The sequence below is a fragment of the Stegastes partitus genome, unplaced genomic scaffold, assembly GCF_000690725.1.
Source record: "Stegastes partitus isolate 25-593 unplaced genomic scaffold, Stegastes_partitus-1.0.2 Scaffold373, whole genome shotgun sequence".
Taxonomy (NCBI): Eukaryota; Metazoa; Chordata; class Actinopteri; family Pomacentridae; genus Stegastes; species Stegastes partitus.
The window spans coordinates 200,945-219,065 of NW_007578104.1; the positions used below are offsets into that span (position 1 = coordinate 200,945).

Here is an 18,121-nt window from a genome sequence, read left to right on the forward strand (position 1 = left end):
GAAGAGCAGCCGACTGCAGCCTCAGCTCGCAATCTGAGGAATAACACAGTGTGAAATAACAAAGTAAAGGGCGGTCCACACCGGAGCTCGTATAAATGGAAATGCCACTGCATCTTATTTGTTATGCTTATTTTCAGGGGAAAATAAAAGTTAAACTGAAGAGCTGATACGGGTCAGAACAGGACGCTGGATCGCCGATGTTTCTGCCCAAGACAGGTTTGTGAAAATAAGATGTTTCTGCAGCAGCTTCTTCTGTCGTCTTTCCTCCGTCTTGAGAACAGGAGGTCGTGGACATTTAACCTGTTATCGTCTACACAAGACCAGTTTGTCGTCACACATTCGTGATTTGTTCCTCTGTGGCTACAAAATTCTACCAACGTGAAGGGAATGATTCAGGATCCAGTTTGTCATCTGGTATCCAGTTCTCATTCATACGTCCATCCTTCCTCCGACACCGATGAGGTCACTCTGCTCTGATTGGCCAGCTCCTGGAAGCCGTCACAGACTTCTGCCAGATTTCACTTCTTCTTCTTCTTCTTCTTAAACACATGTTCTACCCAAACTCTCAGCTTCACATCCCCTCTGTGCATTCTGAGAACTCAGAATATGTAAATAATCATCTCACCTCTTTCTCCACTTACCCACATGCCTGCAGCCTGAGCACACCAGCTCCCCCACAGCTCTGCTTAAGAACTACCCTAAACTATGGCAAGTTGTGATACTGAAGTAATTTGGTCATATATGTTCCAGGCAGTAACCTTCTGTAGCAGAGTAATGACTCAGAAAGCCCTACACCTGGTCTCTGCATTATTTTGATTTATGTCAGTATAATATCTGGACTGCGCCCCCTGGTGGTCGACACAAACACATGCATTCCGTTACAGGTCGAAGGAAACTTAATCTCTGGTTTTAAACGAGCTAAAGGAGTTTCTATCACGTTACACACTTGGATAATTTGCTTGTCAACAACAGTCCAACCTGCTCAGTCGTTTCATTCCAACTTCCTGGTGCACAGTCCAGACTCTCCGTCTCTTTTTGTTTTTTTTTAACGTACTCGAGGCAAAGTCCGAAGCAGAAATAAAAACAGACGTTCGCGCACACGTCGCAGATCACCAAGGATCTTGAAGGAATGAGTTCTGCTTGAACACGGAGCTACGAGGAAACCAGCCGTCGTCGTGGCAGCGATTATAAAAAACACCGTTTGAGCTCGTTAACAGCCCAACAGACTGAACCAGACGGGCTCCCTAGCAGCTAAGACTATGGGATGGATGTGCTGTTTGTGGGATTTTACATGCGTTCACCTCGAGCTTTGGACAGACGTCTGACACCATAACGTATAAACGCCACAAAAATCACAAGAAGTTCTGTCCAGCCTTTGTTATCGTTAGTCGACTCTCCGTCATAACTGGCTGCATCTCTTCCCGTCCGGCTCTCTGGTCTCCCTGCACAGCTCTGTCAGGGTCACGCACTGATCGTTTGTTCTGCTCCACATTAAAATGCACACCAACAACCAGAAATCCAATTTTGACTGCGATCCCCACATGTCCTGCCTCCACGATCAGAACCTCGATCAGACCGCTCTCCATCAATAGAGACACAAACAGCAGCTTCGCCTGAGCTCACTGTGGCTGCTGAGACTGAGGGAAGTGATTTTAAACGTTCTTCTTTGTCTTGGCTGCAAACAAATAAATGCTTAGAAGTTGTTCGCCAACACAACTTCACCTTCAATCAAACTGTAGGATTCTCACTTAAAGTTAAACCGTGAGATATCAAGTGAGACGGGATGTTTTGGTTTTTGTTTTTTTTTATTTTTTAATCTGTTAAATCTGTTCTGGAGCATCGTGGGGCGTTTCGAGCGACGAGGCGTAGCGTCATCCGCTAGCTCATTTGCATAAAGCAGCCTTGACTTCTACTTTATGCAAATGAGGTGCGGGGAGCGGAGATCCGACGCCTCGCAAAGGCCTCTCATTGGTCCAGGACAGGTTTGTTTTTTTAAATTATTCTTTTCAACCATAATTCAAAAGCAACGTCTTATTTCACTAAATTATAATTTAGCAATTTTTTATTTATTATTACTTTTTTCAGTTTCTAGTTGTTTGAGTGATTATTGTGAGTTTTGCCGTTTCTTTAATGGAAGCGTATGAACACATTAGAGGACGACTGAAATCCTTCAACGCCGTCTTGTTCAGCAGCAGCACCACAGAGTTGCATCAGAACTCCTCTGAGACAGACGGCCGCAGCACAACTTTGATGACAAGAGGATTTATTGGACTGCTGTAGGACATTGCAATGGTTTAAGTTAATAATTAGCTAAAGAGCTGCCAAGTGAGTGTAAATCACAGCTCAACCGTTTGGAAAGAAAAAACCTGGCTGTAATTTTTCTTACAGATATTGCTGATCGATCTGCGGTAAAATCTTTTGAACTCAAGCTTCGGCTCAATATTCTCCGTCTGATAGATGTAAAACGTGATGGAGCATTATCACGGGAGATAAAATCAGACGCATGACACAATGAGGACGGCATGTGCTTGTGAAACTTTGATAAGACGCTTTAAAGCCTCAGTCACTGAGCTGCAAACATCCACTGGTTCAAACTGCAAGTTAAATTTGAAATGAATTAATTGTTCAGCCCTAATTACACAGGACTGAAAGGCACATAGCGTAAACCAAAGTTCTGTCATTAGTTTATAGTGTTGATTATTTAAAACTTACAAAATGACAAAATCCATAAAAAATGTCAAAAACTGAAAATGTTAGCTGACTTGTGGTGAGAGCTAAAGGACTGAATGAAGACTTTATCAGGCAAAAGAAAACCTTCAGTTCTCCAGCTTCCCAGCACTGAATGCTTCATTTTAGCATGATGAGGCTACGCTAGCTGCACGGTGGCTCGGTGGTTAGCACCGTGGCCTCACAGCTAGAGGTCACTGGTTGGCGTCCCGGTGAGGACACCCGGGATCTTCCTGCGTGGAGTCTCCATGTTCTCCCCGTGCAGCGTGGGTTCTCTCCGGGTTCTCCGGCTTCCTCCCACAGTCCAGAAACATGCTGAGGTTAATTGGTGATTGTAAATTGTCCGTAGGTGTGAATGTGAGTGTGCTTGGTTGTCTGTCTCTAAGTGTAGCCCTGTGATAGACTGGTTACCTGTCCAGGTGAACCTGCCTTCACCCTGAGTCAGCTGAGATAGACTCCACCCCCCATGACCCTATTAAGTGGTGTATAGATGATGGATGGAGAGCAAGCTACATAATGAATAATAACAGTGTGCTTTGTGCTTTACAGTTTCTGCTGCTGCTCTGCAGGATGCTAATCTGCTAATCGCCACTATTGAGGTTATCACTGCATCTCTTTGCCTTAGAAGTGTTTTCCATCGAGTCTCTAATCAATATTTGTCAAGCCCAGTTGTATGGCACTAATCAAGAGCCACGGCTCAGCACATAAACCTGGCTCATGTGTTCATCTATTGACCCGTGGAGGTTGTTCTTCTGCTCGCTCTCTTCATCTCTCGGTGATTAATCATCAACACGACCCGGCCCGGCCAGATCAATGCGTCCTGGAACAAAGACTAAGTCGCACAAACACATCCCACCTTTGGTTTTGCCTGAAAAGCCCAGTCAACATTTGCTCTGCATTGCTGAAGTGTTTGCCAAATTCACTCTTATTACGAGCAGTCCCCTCATTAGGAGGCTTTTGTGGAAATGTTTGGTCTCAGAATCCCACCACAGGCATGAGTTCTGACTGCATGAGATCCATCACGGCTGTTTGTGCAGAGAGTAAATAAGAGGCGGATAGGTCATTCTGGCAAAGAGAAAAGGAAAAGCAATAGTTGATCTTTTGTAAGAGAAAACTTTTGATGCTTATCTGCCACTAAAGCCAGCCTACGTTATGCAAACAGCTCTTTCTCTGCGCTCTCTAAAGCCGAGGTCAAGGAGCTGTTGACCTGTCCTGCACAAGTGAGAAAGACTTTACCCGTAAGGCGCAATAAAGTAGAAAGTTCAAGTAAAGGGAAATTTCCACCATGAATGCAGAGAGGCAGACATCAAACGGACGCAGCACAAAGCCTAATTACCGCAGCCAGGCCAATAACACAGGGTTACAAATTAGCCCGTGTGGCAGCGAGACAGACGGCCGCAACACGTACACCCACTCACACCAACACGGGAGGAAACACGCACTCACGCATGATTAAGTTTCCATAGTTTTCTAGCGAGCAGTTTCACTTCCCTTCAGCAGGTCATGATTAGAATCACAACACAATCCTGATCATAAACCAGAAGCCTGCAGTCGGACAACGTGCTCGACTTCCTCTCCCAGTAAATATCCTGTACCGGCTCACAGGAGGCACTCCTGTCATGTAGAACTTAGAGCAGGGGTGTCCAGTCCTGGTCCTGGAGGGCCACGGTCCTGCATGTTTCTTCTTCCAACACACCTGATTCAAATGATCAGCTCATCATCAAGCTCTGCAGAAGCCTGATAACGATCCTGATCATTTAAATCAGGTGTGTTGGAAGAAGGAAACATCTAAAACATGCTGGACTGTGGTCCTCCAGGACCAGGACTGGGCACCCCTGAGTTAGAGCATCGATTCTGCGACAGCCAAAAGGCCCGTACGTCCTCTCAGCGCCGCCGTAAACACATTTAACTCACAGGTTATTGTTCGACTATCTGCTTATCTCTCGCTCCTCGTGACTCTCATGAGAGCTGCTGAACGTTGTAGACACACTCAGCAGATAAAACAAGCAGCGCCGACGCACCGCCACAGGCTCTAGAGAACCCGGCCCGTCAGACGGTACCTCAGCACACACCGCGACCCAAACAGCGGAGTAATGACAGCAGGGAGCCATTAAAGCCAGCAAAGGGGGGAGACGTGTCACTGGGCTGACAATTAATTAAAATATAGTCAAAACTGCAAGTGCAATATCCAAATGCTGCACATTTTATTTTTTTAAAGATAAAACGTGTCCCAACATATTAATAAAATGAAGCGCTGTGGTGCCGTTAACACACTAAATAAAGACTGTGAGGATGTGCACATGTTCCTGGTTCTGTGCTGGAAAACGTCCGTCCACACGCCTTCGTATGGACACAGTCTGCAGACTTTATAAGAAAAGGTTTAACGTACTCCTGCTTTGTTTGTAATCATGTGCACATTAACCTGTCGTCCATAAGTCTGGCTATGAGGTGAACGTAGGCACAGGTCTTCAGCAGCTTCCTTTGTAGAGGAGCAGACGTGACTTCTGGGTAACAGCGACGGAGGTTTCCTGTTTTACTGCAGGAGAAGTTATGCTTTGAGCAGATATGCTGAATATTTCTACAAACTACATTCTGCAGATGTTGTTTGGTGCAGAAATCACATCGTTTTATGTTTCAATGGAAAGAAATGCAAAAAAATAAATAAATCCCATTTCTGCTAAAACTGTTTCATATTACAGTAAAGTCCAGAAAATTAGAATTAGTCGTCCTGTCCACCACAAACTGGATACAGAGGATGAAACAAGTCAGGATTTATTCATTTAAAGTCGAGCTTAAGTACTTTCTTGACCGTGTAATCGATGTAAAACGGAGCACAAGCGCCTGAACCACCACCGAAATGCAAAGAACTCTACATAGAAATTCCCTCCATAGACGATGTTGTCACAAAGAGAAAACAAAAGTTGTGCAAAAGCCGTCGCCAGTTGTGTAATCTCTGTCCCACAGTTAGGACATAAAGTAATAATCACAATAAAGAAAGCTGAAAATAACAGGAGCTTTCTGTCAATGATCTCTGACACTGAAACAAGTAGGTCATCATCCACGGCTCAGCAGCAGCATCCAAACGAGGAAAGTTCTGCAAAGAAGTTCAATAAAGCCATAAAAAAAAGAACCTGATTCACAGCCGCTGCACAGTGTTCAGGATGATCTGAACCTGCCGTGTTTGTGACTGTTTTAAAGGGTGAAGCATGTGACTGGTATGGGTCGGTATATCTAATGTGCTCCAAGTGAACTTAATGGCAGCCTGGTCGTGGCACGCTCAGACCTTCTGGAAAGACGTGAGCTTCAAAGCTTTGCCACAGTGGTGTCGAAGCTAAATCATGCTAATCAGGTTAGCGCCGCTCGTTTGACTAAAACCCACAAGAAACACAAACGGACACCCAGAGAGTCACAGGAGTCGGACGGGTTTAAGATTTGCTCTGAAGCTGCCGTGGTGCCGATAAAGACAGAAAAACAGCCGCAAGCTCCGAAAGTCAAAGTTCATCTGAGGCCATTTGGATTTTCTGCTTTTTGTTTGTTTGTTTGTTTGTTTTAAGCGATTCAAGCTCCTCAATGTGAATATCTGCTGATCTGATTAGTCTCAGTGTAATTTAGTACAGCGCTGCCCACTTAATGTCACAGCGCTTCATAGAACATCCTGTTTATAATCATAAAATATCCTGAATCACTTCCTGTATAACCTGCAGTAAAACATCCAGTTTATTGTCAGATTAATGTCATAATCCTGTTTTTGTCTGAACGAAATTTCCCAAAATTGACTCCAGGAATAACTTTTGTCCGTTTAAAGTCACGGTCGGTCGATCGTTACGGCTCACGGGCCGAGCGTCGGTCATCACAGCCCGGTCAGCCGTGGAAGGCAACGTGTTGGTTTGTCAGTTACCTGCTCACCTGAGATCTGATCACTGACGTATTCACTGTCTGATGATCATCAGGGCACCAGAGTCACGTCATCACTGACCTGCTCAGCTGGTTAATGATCAGTTAATCCTCTGTATACCTCTGGTTACAGGAAATAACTTTCTGATGGGGCCATCTTTTTGGAAAATCCCGGATATAGTCATAATTCTGGGGCTGCAATGTGGATCAGTGGTTAGCACCGTGGCCTCACAGCTAGAAGGTCGCCGGTTGGCGTCCCGGTGAGGACACCCGGGATCTTCCTGCGTGGAGTCTCCATGTTCTCCCCGTGCAGCGTGGGTTCTCTCCGGGTTCTCCGGCTTCCTCCCACAGTCCACAAACATGCTGAGGTTAATTGGTGATTGTAAATTGTCCGTAGGTGTGAATGTGAGTGTGCTTGGTTGTCTGTCTCTAAGTGTAGCCCTGTGATAGACTGGTTACCTGTCCAGGTGAACCTGCCTTCACCCTGAGTCAGCTGGGATAGACTCCGCCCCCCATGACCCTGGTGAGGATTAAGCGGTGTATAGATGATGGATGGATGGTCATGATTCCATCCAGAGCCGAGGGTGTGATAGTAAACGGGCAGCACTGTGTCTCAGGATGCTACACTGTTGGTTGGACAGAACCTGTCATGTCGGGCTTTAGGAACCTGTGACGGGACTTTTTCATCGTTTCACGCCTTTGCCTTCCTCCTCCTCCTCCTCCTCCTCCCCTTAATGCACACTACAAGTCACTTTCATGTACTTTGCAGCCTAAACACACACAGTGCGTGGTGGTGATGACCGTTTCAAGTTGCGTCTTGCAGCATTTCTTATATATCTGTTGTTTAGGTGGACACACGTCTTTTGTTATTTCTACTAACTCTGCGTTTGTATCACCACCCAAGAAACTTGTGAGGCTTTCTCTGTGGCCGGACCTCCTTCTGGCATGTAGCCACAAACCTTTTCAATCTGGTGGGTATTTTTGCTCCTAACGTAGCCGGAGTGGAAGTGGTTAACTGAGACAATAATTGACAGATTACACAACAATAAAAGCATGCACTTGTAAGGATGGTACAGTTTCCATGATGCAATGTGGGATCGCTGTTTGTTGCCTCCTGCTGCCTGCCTGGAAAAATTCCTTTTAAAGTGCAGATTGCGACACAGACGTTGTGTCTGCTGTCACGACCCGGATTCACCAGCGGGGTGACTTGGGAAAGCTCCCTTTATGGACACACAGGACATTACACAGCTTTAATCGCTGTGCAGACTGATGTGCTGAACTGGTGGCGTGGCCCTTTAACAGGCTCACATGTCAATAACGTCCGATGCACGGCGATATTATGATCATCCAGTTAATTATTACGAAACGTGCACGTAGCTCTGCAAGTGAATTGGCCTTTTATTACTCAGGGAAACGCCACGTGAAACGGTCGTAAATATTAGCGTCTCACTTCTGGTCCAGTCATCGTTAACGCCGCTGAGCAACGCCTGATGACCTTGAATCACTTCAATGCAGCGAAAATATGAAATTAAAACCAATTAGATTAAAATTAACAGTAAACAGGTGCTGCTGGGGGTCAGTTTTTACTTTATATGTAAAAAATGTGCATAAAAATACAATTTTCAGGGGAAAAACAATCTTTATTATTTGTTTTCGTCACTATCAGTGCTCGAGTTTATTACGAATGGCTCTCAGATGATCGGCCAGATAGCGTCGTGTGCAGCTCACTCTGGTCTCAGAAGGCCACCATCTAAACCTACAGAGGAACCTGCAGGTTGGATGTGTCACTAAATCCTTCATAGACGTGATTAAGAGGCTAATGCATGATTTTTTATATATTTTATGAGAAACATAAACTCAGGCTTTTCAACCGGTGCTGTTGAAGCTGCTTGTTGTCCCTAACGTGTCCCATTACACCACATGACTCCGGCTCAGCTCACCGAGGTGGCAGCGAGTCTGTGGAGCGACTGGGACTTAAAACTTGGTTTTTTTCTACTCTGCACGCTCTTTTTTTATCACCGTGTGCACGTTGCACAAACTGCAGCCTGTCACGACGTCCGGTCCACACTCATTCAAACGTCTGATTAATTTCCGTCTGATGCCCGATGCTTCTGTCCCTGTTCGTTCCAGGTCTCGGCGACATCCAGCGGGCTCATGCTTACGAACCCGTGGTCGGTCATATGTGCATGAATAATCATGTTTGGTATCTGCAGCATCAGAACGACTGTAGATCCACATCGCTGCGTGTTCAACTCTCTCTTTGTGGGTAATAAACTCTGCTAAACAATCTGCACTGGATGTGATTCTATTCAAACATATTATTTTCAAAGCTTCAGCTTCATTAATGCACTGACCAACCTGCGAGTTGCTCTTTCAGCTGTTCGAGTACCAAACACTGAGACAGACCATGAATCATCACACGACACCCAAACAAGCACAAATCAGACCACAGTTTATAGCAGAAAGCAGCGTCCAAAAGCAGCGTGTATAGATACAACCTGATGCAAAGCGACAATATGCTGCGGCTGGTTTCGCTCTGCCAGCCTCCCCGTACAGCCAGCCTTTCAGCCAAACTACACTGGCCTCTTTGAGCATCCACTGCCCACAACAAAACCCACACAACCGCCACGGCTGCCAGCATCACACAAAGACACCGTGTTACTCCAGCCCACGGCCAGGAGATGGGGGGCACGGAGAGAGAGCTCGTTTATGTTAAAAGAGGTTATTCTCACTCTGCCACTATTTTTATTTGAATCTATTTAGACGCTTTCACCAGTTCGTTCCTGCAACAATCCTCCGACCGACCGCAGCAGGGCGAGCGGAGATTAACAGAGAAGGTGCACGGACTTTCTGTTTTCCTTTTTCCCTTTCAGAGAGCCGGAGGGCCGAGCACGAGACCCGGCCAGGGTGACGGAGCGTCCAGTGCTGAGTCAGCGGGTCGCAAGTTGTGTAATCTCTCCCACAAACACACACAGATTAACAGCACACGGAGAGGCGGGCGGGCGGAGAGGGGGGCGTGTGTGTGTGTGTGTGTGTGTGTGTGTGTGCGCTTCACAAAAGGAACTTTTCTGAAGAAAAGGAAGCGGAGGCCCAAACAACCCAAAGCAGTGTAACAGTTGTGGCTCCTCTTAATTTAAAGCCTGGATGCCACTGAATGGGTCCGGCCGGCCCGTAAAACCAGCCTCTTCAAACAGCAGCTTCTTTAGGCTTGACAGAAGTTTTGTCAGGAAAAGTTCAAGCACACACACACAGCGGGGGGCCTCTCAGGCCAAACCCCACCCTGGACCCAAGAGACCGGCACGCTGCAAATCTGGGCTCTTTAAAGTGGGATCCACAGGAACCTCAGGAGGTCCTGCAGGGCCGGCGTACGGTCTCCACATCATGGACCTGACAGAAACTGTATCAGACTGCAATCATCTGCTTCCCCCTGAAGACAGAACCATGAAGCTGGAGTCTGCAGGCCCTGATCTGTGACCCGATACCGTGTCTCACACCGAGCAGCGTGCAGGTTCTCTATGCATCCCAACCCATTATGTAACCTACTGCAAGCTTAACGAGCCTATAGTAACTTATAAACCCCAAACACAGACATGCAGGCCCGATGGCTGGCACCAGCACCGCACACCTGTGCAGCTGCATTATGCATGCACATGCACACAGCAGCTGAACACCAGCGACCTATGCTCAGATGATGTGCAGCCTACACACTCACTCAGCTCCTGGCACATGCAGGAACCACTGCTGTGCTGCTTGTGTTACCATTATGCTCCATGCGTTCAGTTATAGCAGCAGACGGGCCAGAATAGCTGCAAAACTATATTTATGAACGTATAATCACTTTGTAAACTCTAAACCAGGCTCTGTGATGTCTTTCTTAAAGCGCCTGACTTCAGAGTGGAGTCTGGCCCAAGCCTCCTCCTACCTGTAGCACAGCCACATCCAGATGTTCTGACCAGAAGCACCTTTACTGTCTGTGCTGTTGTGAGCCCAACAGATCCATTGTGTGGGCTTCAGCTATCCAGAACCGTGTCTTCAGCTACTTCTGCCGCCTCACAATGCACACAAAGGCACAATTAAGGACTTAGGGACACACACCACACACAGCCGCGTCCTCCACCACAAACCTCGGCCACATTCACGTGAGAGCGCAGGGGGCCGAACCTCGTTTAGGATCTGACAACTTTTGCTTCAGTCCTCGCTGTGGACAAACATGCCCACTCCAGGGCAACTTTCCACAACCACACAGTCACGTTGATTCATTCGGCGCACACAGAGGACATTAAAGCTCGTTTATTTCACTTATATCACAACTTTGGAGGCTCCACATCGCTGCTATCGTTAGCTCGTTGTGTGCTCTTAGCCGCTGCTGGTGCTGCTGCTGGCGGACCGGAGTCCGTCCTGCAGCAGAACCGCGGTGACACCGGCGGACTGAGTTCAGGCTGGCAACAAGTGACACTCACCAGAGTTTGTTCATACTGCAGCGCCCGCTGGTCCGAGCCGTCCCCTGCCATGGCTCTGCTCGTCTCCACCGGCGGCCGGACGGAAGGTTTTCAGCCTCAAGTGGGAGCGAAGCGACGGCGGCGATGTGAGCCCGAGAGCCGCTGATTAGAGCCGCGGAGGGAGCCGGGCTGCTGGACAGGAGTTCACAAAGGGAACTCCAGCTACAGAGTGCGTCCCGATTACTGTAAGTTCCTTCATTTTATAGCCTCAAGTCCCAGCAAGACATAGACGGCGAGGCGGGACTTGTGGCTCCACGGATCGACCCTCCCATCGGGAACCGCTGTCAATCAGAGCGGAGGAACCGGCTGTCTGGGCCCATCACAGCGCTCCACCGGTGCTTATCTCACGGTGAACTGATTTATTTAGACAATAAGAGGGAAAACAGCTTCTAATAGGACATCTGAGGGGAGTTACCTGAGTCCAGGTGCGCTGAGCCTCCAGCACACCTGTTGGTTGTGGCCTCCTGTTTGGTATCTGGTCTAAATCAGAGTGAGATGTTCCTTCAACCACATCATCCATCCTGGCTGTTAGAAATATCAGCATTTATTTTATTTATGACTTTCTCGTGGCTTTATTAATCTTTAAAAAGCACTGAAATTATTTTACTTGTCTGAGAAAATTTTTTTAAAAATTAAGTGTTGAGTGAAATTAATTTAACAACTTGACAATACAAACAAAGTCTCTAACACACACACACACACACACATATATATATATATATATATATGTATTAATCAGAATGTAATTATAATGAGAGTCATGTGGAGGGCCATCCATGTATTAGAACGAAAAATAACAAAAACTCTTGTGATTTATGTTCAAAACAAAAAGAAAAGAAAAGTTGCTTTAAATTAAATGTGGCTTTAAAAGCAAAAGAAAAGAAAAAATAACTTTTTAAAAAATTTAAAATAAAAATGATTTTAAAAATGATTTTAAAAAATACATTTTCAAAATAAAAATATAATAAATTAGTATTGTATTTATTCTTCTTTTTATTTCTACTTTTATTTATTTTTTATTCTTTTATTGATTTATTTTTGTACTTGGGCACTCTCACTACTCCATACATCCATTCATTTGAACTAAAATAACTCTTGTGATATATGTAAAAATAAAAATAAAAGTTTGAAAAAAACAGTCAGACTTTTAAGGGAAGGGCCCAAGAAAGCTCCTCATGGACGTCCTTTAATTTATTCATTCATTTTTAATTTTAGTCTTGCAAAGCTTTCTGATAAATTATGTACAGTAAGAAAATGTCTAATTAGCATTAAATAAGGGTAATATTATCTGTCTCTGACTAACTTTAGGTTAAGCTAATGACGCTATTCTACATTAGCTTGATGTAGCACTAGCTAGCTAGCGTTTAGCCACAGCGGGCTAAACATTCGTGTTGATTTGACTTTATCTTTATGTCCTTAATGTTAATATCAGTGATATTAAAGTAAAGCTAAATCTTTTGTCGAAGGCCGTGCAACTGTAAATACATTTGCAATTATCAACTTTTTTTTTCCTTTTAATTAAATACAATTTATGTGCTGTCTAACATTTATGTTGCATTTAAAGTTTTAAAATGTTGAAAATCTAATTAATCTCATGCATAGGTATCAGGTTTGTATTGCTTTAAGTGACCTTCTTTTGCTGGTTTGTGCACCGTCCCCATGACCTGGCAGAGAAACCCTTTTTAAGATTTTACGTTTTTTTTTTATAATAATAAAGCTGTAGCCTGATGTAATGTATCAGTACATATTATACTGATGCTCAAAGAATGTATATTTTAAAAGAAAATAGACATTGTTCTTAATGGGGGTGTCGATCCCAGTTTAATAGTTAGACTAGTGTTATGGCAACGTTGCCTGAAATCACTTATGGCCAAATAATATGATTAGCGTTCAACTGAAACACTCCTGGCGTGACCCAGGCTTCTTCTGGGCCCTAAAAACTATAGACGGTAAATCAGTCGTCAGTGACATGAATAATGTGGACGGCGTGGCCTCCACACAGCCTGATCTCAGCATCACACAAGACATTTTGCCTCGTCTTAGCAGGAAACCCACATGCCAAACAAATGTCATCAATGATGGCTCAGTTTTTATGAAGTGTCCCAGTAAAGTAAACCAGGGTAAGACGCCCCCTGAGATAACAAGTCTTTCCCTCCTTTATTCCCCTGCTGACAACTCTGCATTTTAATTTCAGGTCTGTTCTTGGGTGGTGGTGGCCTTGCTGATCTTTAAGTAACGCTGAAGTCGTTTTCCTGCTGGGAGGAATTCAAACAAGTGGTTTTGACATTTTGACAGAACAACATAAACCTCTCTGTGTTTTTTTATACATACACAAAGTTTTTACTGTTAATTTAACAGTTGTATGGAGGGTTGTCCATGAGCTGAATGGTTGAATTACCCACTGTGGTAGGGGGCCGGGGTTCCTGAAGGGACAGCATCAGGACCCTGGAAGTGGCTCAGCTCAGAGGAATGAGGTCATTTTTAAATTTATCACGTACAGGTGTGCTGTTCTGTCACAGACTGAACTCTACCTTGAAAAAGCTTGAAGCACATGATGGACTGGCTCTTTACATTGGAGATAGTTGGAGGTAGTTTGTGGCACCGAGGAGCAGATGTTCATCACTCACTGCTGTAGCATCTACTGAAGGGAACGGCAGCTCCACCAGTGATGACAAAGGCTATCTGAAACATGTTAGCAGCACCTGGTCGGCTGCAGTGTGTCTGAATAACCTGATTTTAAAGTTTGAGATCCTCTTATATCCACCATTTGTCCTCCAGACCTTCACACTCGTCTTTGCATGAGGTTCATGACTCAAAGTGAAAACACGTGATGCTGTGAGTGGAGAAAGAGGCAGGGACTTCATAGATCTGCACATTCTAGAGGAAGCAATGAGGTAGAGTCACATCAAAGACCTTTTAAAGCAGGAGCTGAATTAAATATGCAGCAGACAGGTTTCTAGGAGAGGGCCTTCAAGCTGTTTGGTGGCAGATATAAGTACGGTACAGGGTTCTACAGGGTCAGCGACAACATGAACCCTGTCCAGGACCTTCATGGTGCCACGCAGAAGGTCTTTAAGGGTCCATTGGACCCCAAGAAAGAATCCATCCATCCATCATCTACACACCACTTAACCCTCACCAGGGTCATGGGGGGCGGAGCCTATCCCAGCTGACTCAGGGTGAAGGCAGGTTCACCTGGACAGGTAACCAGTCTATCACAGGGCTACACTTAGAGACAGACAACCAAGCACACTCACATTCACACCTACGGACAATTTACAATCACCAATTAACCTCAGCATGTTTCTGGACTGTGGGAGGAAGCCGGAGAACCCGGAGAGAACCCACGCTGCACGGGGAGAACATGGAGACTCCACGCAGGAGATCCCGGGTGTCCTCACCGGGACGCCAACCGGCGACCTTCTAGCTGAGAGGCCACGATGTTAACCACTGAGACACCTTGCAGCCCCCCAAGAAAGAATATGTGGCAAATACTTGTTGGTCTTCATCACAGACTTATATGATGTTAAATACATTTTCTGATAAGTTGACGTATTTTTGGTTCATAATGAAGACACATGTCCCTCTATTTATATTTAAAAACAAAACAATAGCTGTCACCTGGACCAAATGGGGTCCAAAAGAGCCCAAAAGTCCTGAACAGGGTGAAGACAGAGTTTTGGATGTTTTGTAGAACCACTGCTGACGTTTAGCAAGTAGCATGGTTATATATGTAGACATGTGTCAGGTTGACCGTCCTGCTCTCTCCTTTCCGTCTGCGCTGTGCGTCAGCACCAACGTGTCCAGGACGAGCTGGAGCGGTTCTGTGTGGATCAGTGTGAGCCACTTTGTTCGCTTCCCGTTGGCAGAACCCGGCCTGTGCACCCGACCGGATCTTTTTATTCACTGCATACAGAACAGACAGCTAATGGGCCGTGAGAAGAGACGCATTGAACTCCACAAAAAAAGTGTGTTGGAATGAATGACTATTTAAAAGAAGACGTTTTATTTCAGATATCATTTAGCAAAACGAAACGCCCACGTAGGAGCAGAAAGGCATTTAAAACATTCTGCCTTGGAATAAAAGTCAGAAAAACGTTGCCCCGAGATGAATCCAGTGTGAATGAATCTGTGTGAATACATTAAATTAGACTGAAGCATAAATGTGAAAAATAAATGATTAAACAGTCTTGATACCCGCACGGTGCCTCCACTGACTGAGAACAAGTCGCTGTGTAATTACAATCAGAAAAACTCTTGAAATGTTCGCGCTTTTGCACGTTTAACCAGTTCTCAGAATATTAACCCGTGACCAGTTGAGCAAACACGATCTCCTCTCGAGGTCAAGCGTGAGTTTGATTTAATTTGTCTTCACAAAGCTGACACCGAGAAGCTCGAGTGTTTGATGTTCTTTTGCAGCGATGTGAAACAAATACAGGGGAACCTATTCATAGCTGTCAGCGGGGAGTTCAACCTGAGACGGGACTCTGCAAAGAACACACATTCAAGCCCACATTCAAACAGAACGTGTGCACGCTGCTGGACGGGCCGGGTTAATGATTAGAACAGCACCGCTTTGTGTGAGGCTCGTCAGAAAGCGACGCCTTTGTAGTTGAAGCGTGCGTCTTGTGGAGCTGCTGTCAAAGGGTTTGCATTCCTGAGACTCATGATGGAAAATGACTGGAGGTATGTGATGAGTAGAAACACTGACGATCAACAGCACCTGATCTGGATCTGCTTTGGGATGCTTTAAAAGGCTTTTGTTTTTACAGAGTTAATTTTTCCTCATGTTAGAGCTCCTTAAAGGCCACACATGTGACGCCTCTGGATCTGGCTTCTCTTGCTTGAACCTGTCCCAAACACTTCCACCATGCGATGAACCGTGAGGAGTCCTTCTCAGATGATGGTGATGTGTTTTCTTTTACCAGCGTCTACTGCGTTGGACGACTCAGGATGGTTGTATAAGGAGTTTCAAAAGCAAAGCACCCGCTTTCTGGTCATTACCCAAAACTTGTGATCATAAGGAAGAGCTGGAGCGCCTCGAGCGTTACAGCTTATCTGTAGCTCAGTCGGCTTGTGCCCACAGACAGCACGGCCAGATGGATGCCCTCTTTCTCATCAGGCCACATCGTGCTGACATTATACGGCCCGGCCTGCACTTATTGCTTTACATCCTCTCATCCCCTTTAGAACAACGATGAGCTGAGCCTGGCTAGCAACAGCTTCCCCCCTCATCAGCGCTGAACAACCAGCATGTTTGGGAGTCCTGTGGTGCTTCCTTACATGTTCCTGAGGAGGTTAGCCATTCCATAGCTAAGCCTTTTACACTAAACCCAGCTTGACTCATGAACCAGAACCCTTCAGTTGGACCTCGTTTTTAGTGGAGGGCACAATGCGCCATCTACAGGCCGAAAGTAAAACAGCTTCAAGTTTGTAAGCAATGACCCTCATCCCACACACTCAGCTATAAACCAAGCAAGAGCTACAGGTCGTTTTAATCGTTCTTTCTCTGCATACTAGCTGTGGAGTGATAGATTTATGGAGGGACCACGCTCTGAGCACTGGGCTTAGAATCCACAACCTTCTGTCTGTGCTCAGTTAACTCTTGAGCAGCAAATCATGTCAGTTCTAGTCTTTCAGTGGTCCTCTTGGTGTCTTTAATGGCACCGTTTCCTGACTGAGACAAAGACTTGCAGACACAAAACAACAGAATTAAACCTTCAAGCACCTGCTGATGTAGGACCCAGGAGGGTCACGTATCAGCTTTGGCTGAAGTTGCAGAACATGGACTGAAGATTTGGACCCTGAAGTCCTACAGGGCCACACTACGGGCAGAATTCAGAGATGGGCTGATGACTGTGTGGCAGCCATGTCATGCTGTCTGGTAGGACAGGTTGGTCATATTTCAAGTTGGTCTTAAAACAATAGTCAGTTGCTCATATGAGCGATGGGACACAGTTTGCCTGTATTTAATCATTCTTCTTGTTCATATAAGTCATTAAGGAATCCCTTCCTGATGTGCTTTGAATGTAAGTGATGGGGGCAAATCCACAGTCCTCACTCTGGGCAGAGAGAGTTTCAGGTTGAATAATGTTCAGTTAAACCAAACCCACCACTCGGCGGACTTTTGTTCCTCATCGAGACGTGACACTAGAAGTGTTTTATGGAAGGATTTCTGTCTTTTCTATTAACTTTTTCAGAAATCCATCCATCATCTCTACACCTTAATCCTCACTAGGGTCATGGGGGTTGGAGCCTATCCCAGCTGACTCAGGGTGAAGGCAGGTTCACCTGGACAGGTAACCAGTCTATCACAGGGCTACACTTAGAGACAGACAACCAAGCACACTCACATTCACACCTACGGACAATTTACAATCACCAATTAACCTCAGCATGTTTCTGGACTGTGGGAGGAAGCCGGAGAACCCGGAGAGAACCCACGCTGCACGGGGAGAACATGGAGACTCCACGCAGGAAGATCCCGGGTGTCCTCACCGGGACGTGAACTGGCGACCTTCTTGCTGTGAGGCCACGATGCTAACCACTGAGACACCTGCAGCCCAAGAATGATATAGTGTAGATCGAAAATGTCCTTTTTGACTAGAAAGAAGTGCATTTTGGAAACCTGCAATACACATCCAGCTAATGAATGTTAAACAACTTGCCATAAGAGCCGCTCACAAGTCTCAGATCAGTGAAAACAGCAGCACCAGGACGACATCAGACGAGCAGAAAGTGTTTTCACATTTACATCAGAATGGAAAACAGACGTTCAGGGTCTCACGTACGTATAAATAAATCATGTCAGTCGTTATGACTAAACATTGACTCTAAGAGCATTCATATTCCCACCATGGCTGCTTGTTAATCGATCAAATTAATTGAGAGAACATGATGCTGCTGCCAGTGTTGTTAGGACCCGTTCAGAAGGATTAGGTTTTAGATCAGGTCTAGTTATAGCCATGTGTTTTTGGGCTGGATCTGTCTGTGTTCAGGTC

The 18,121-nt window shown here is 45.6% G+C and overlaps 1 protein-coding gene across 2 annotated transcripts in view; it reads right to left on the bottom strand.

The window, feature by feature from the left end:
- LOC103359445 (chloride channel protein 2-like) overlaps positions 1-11,215 on the bottom strand; it is a 203,008-nt gene extending 191,793 nt beyond the window's left edge. For both annotated transcript variants that reach the window (XM_008284783.1, XM_008284782.1), the window contains exon 1: positions 11,082-11,215. In XM_008284783.1, coding sequence (XP_008283005.1) covers positions 11,082-11,132 — 51 coding nt within the window. In that variant the 5' untranslated portion in view covers positions 11,133-11,215. The remainder of the gene's footprint in view (positions 1-11,081) is intronic.
- Positions 11,216-18,121: the final 6,906 nt, after the last annotated feature.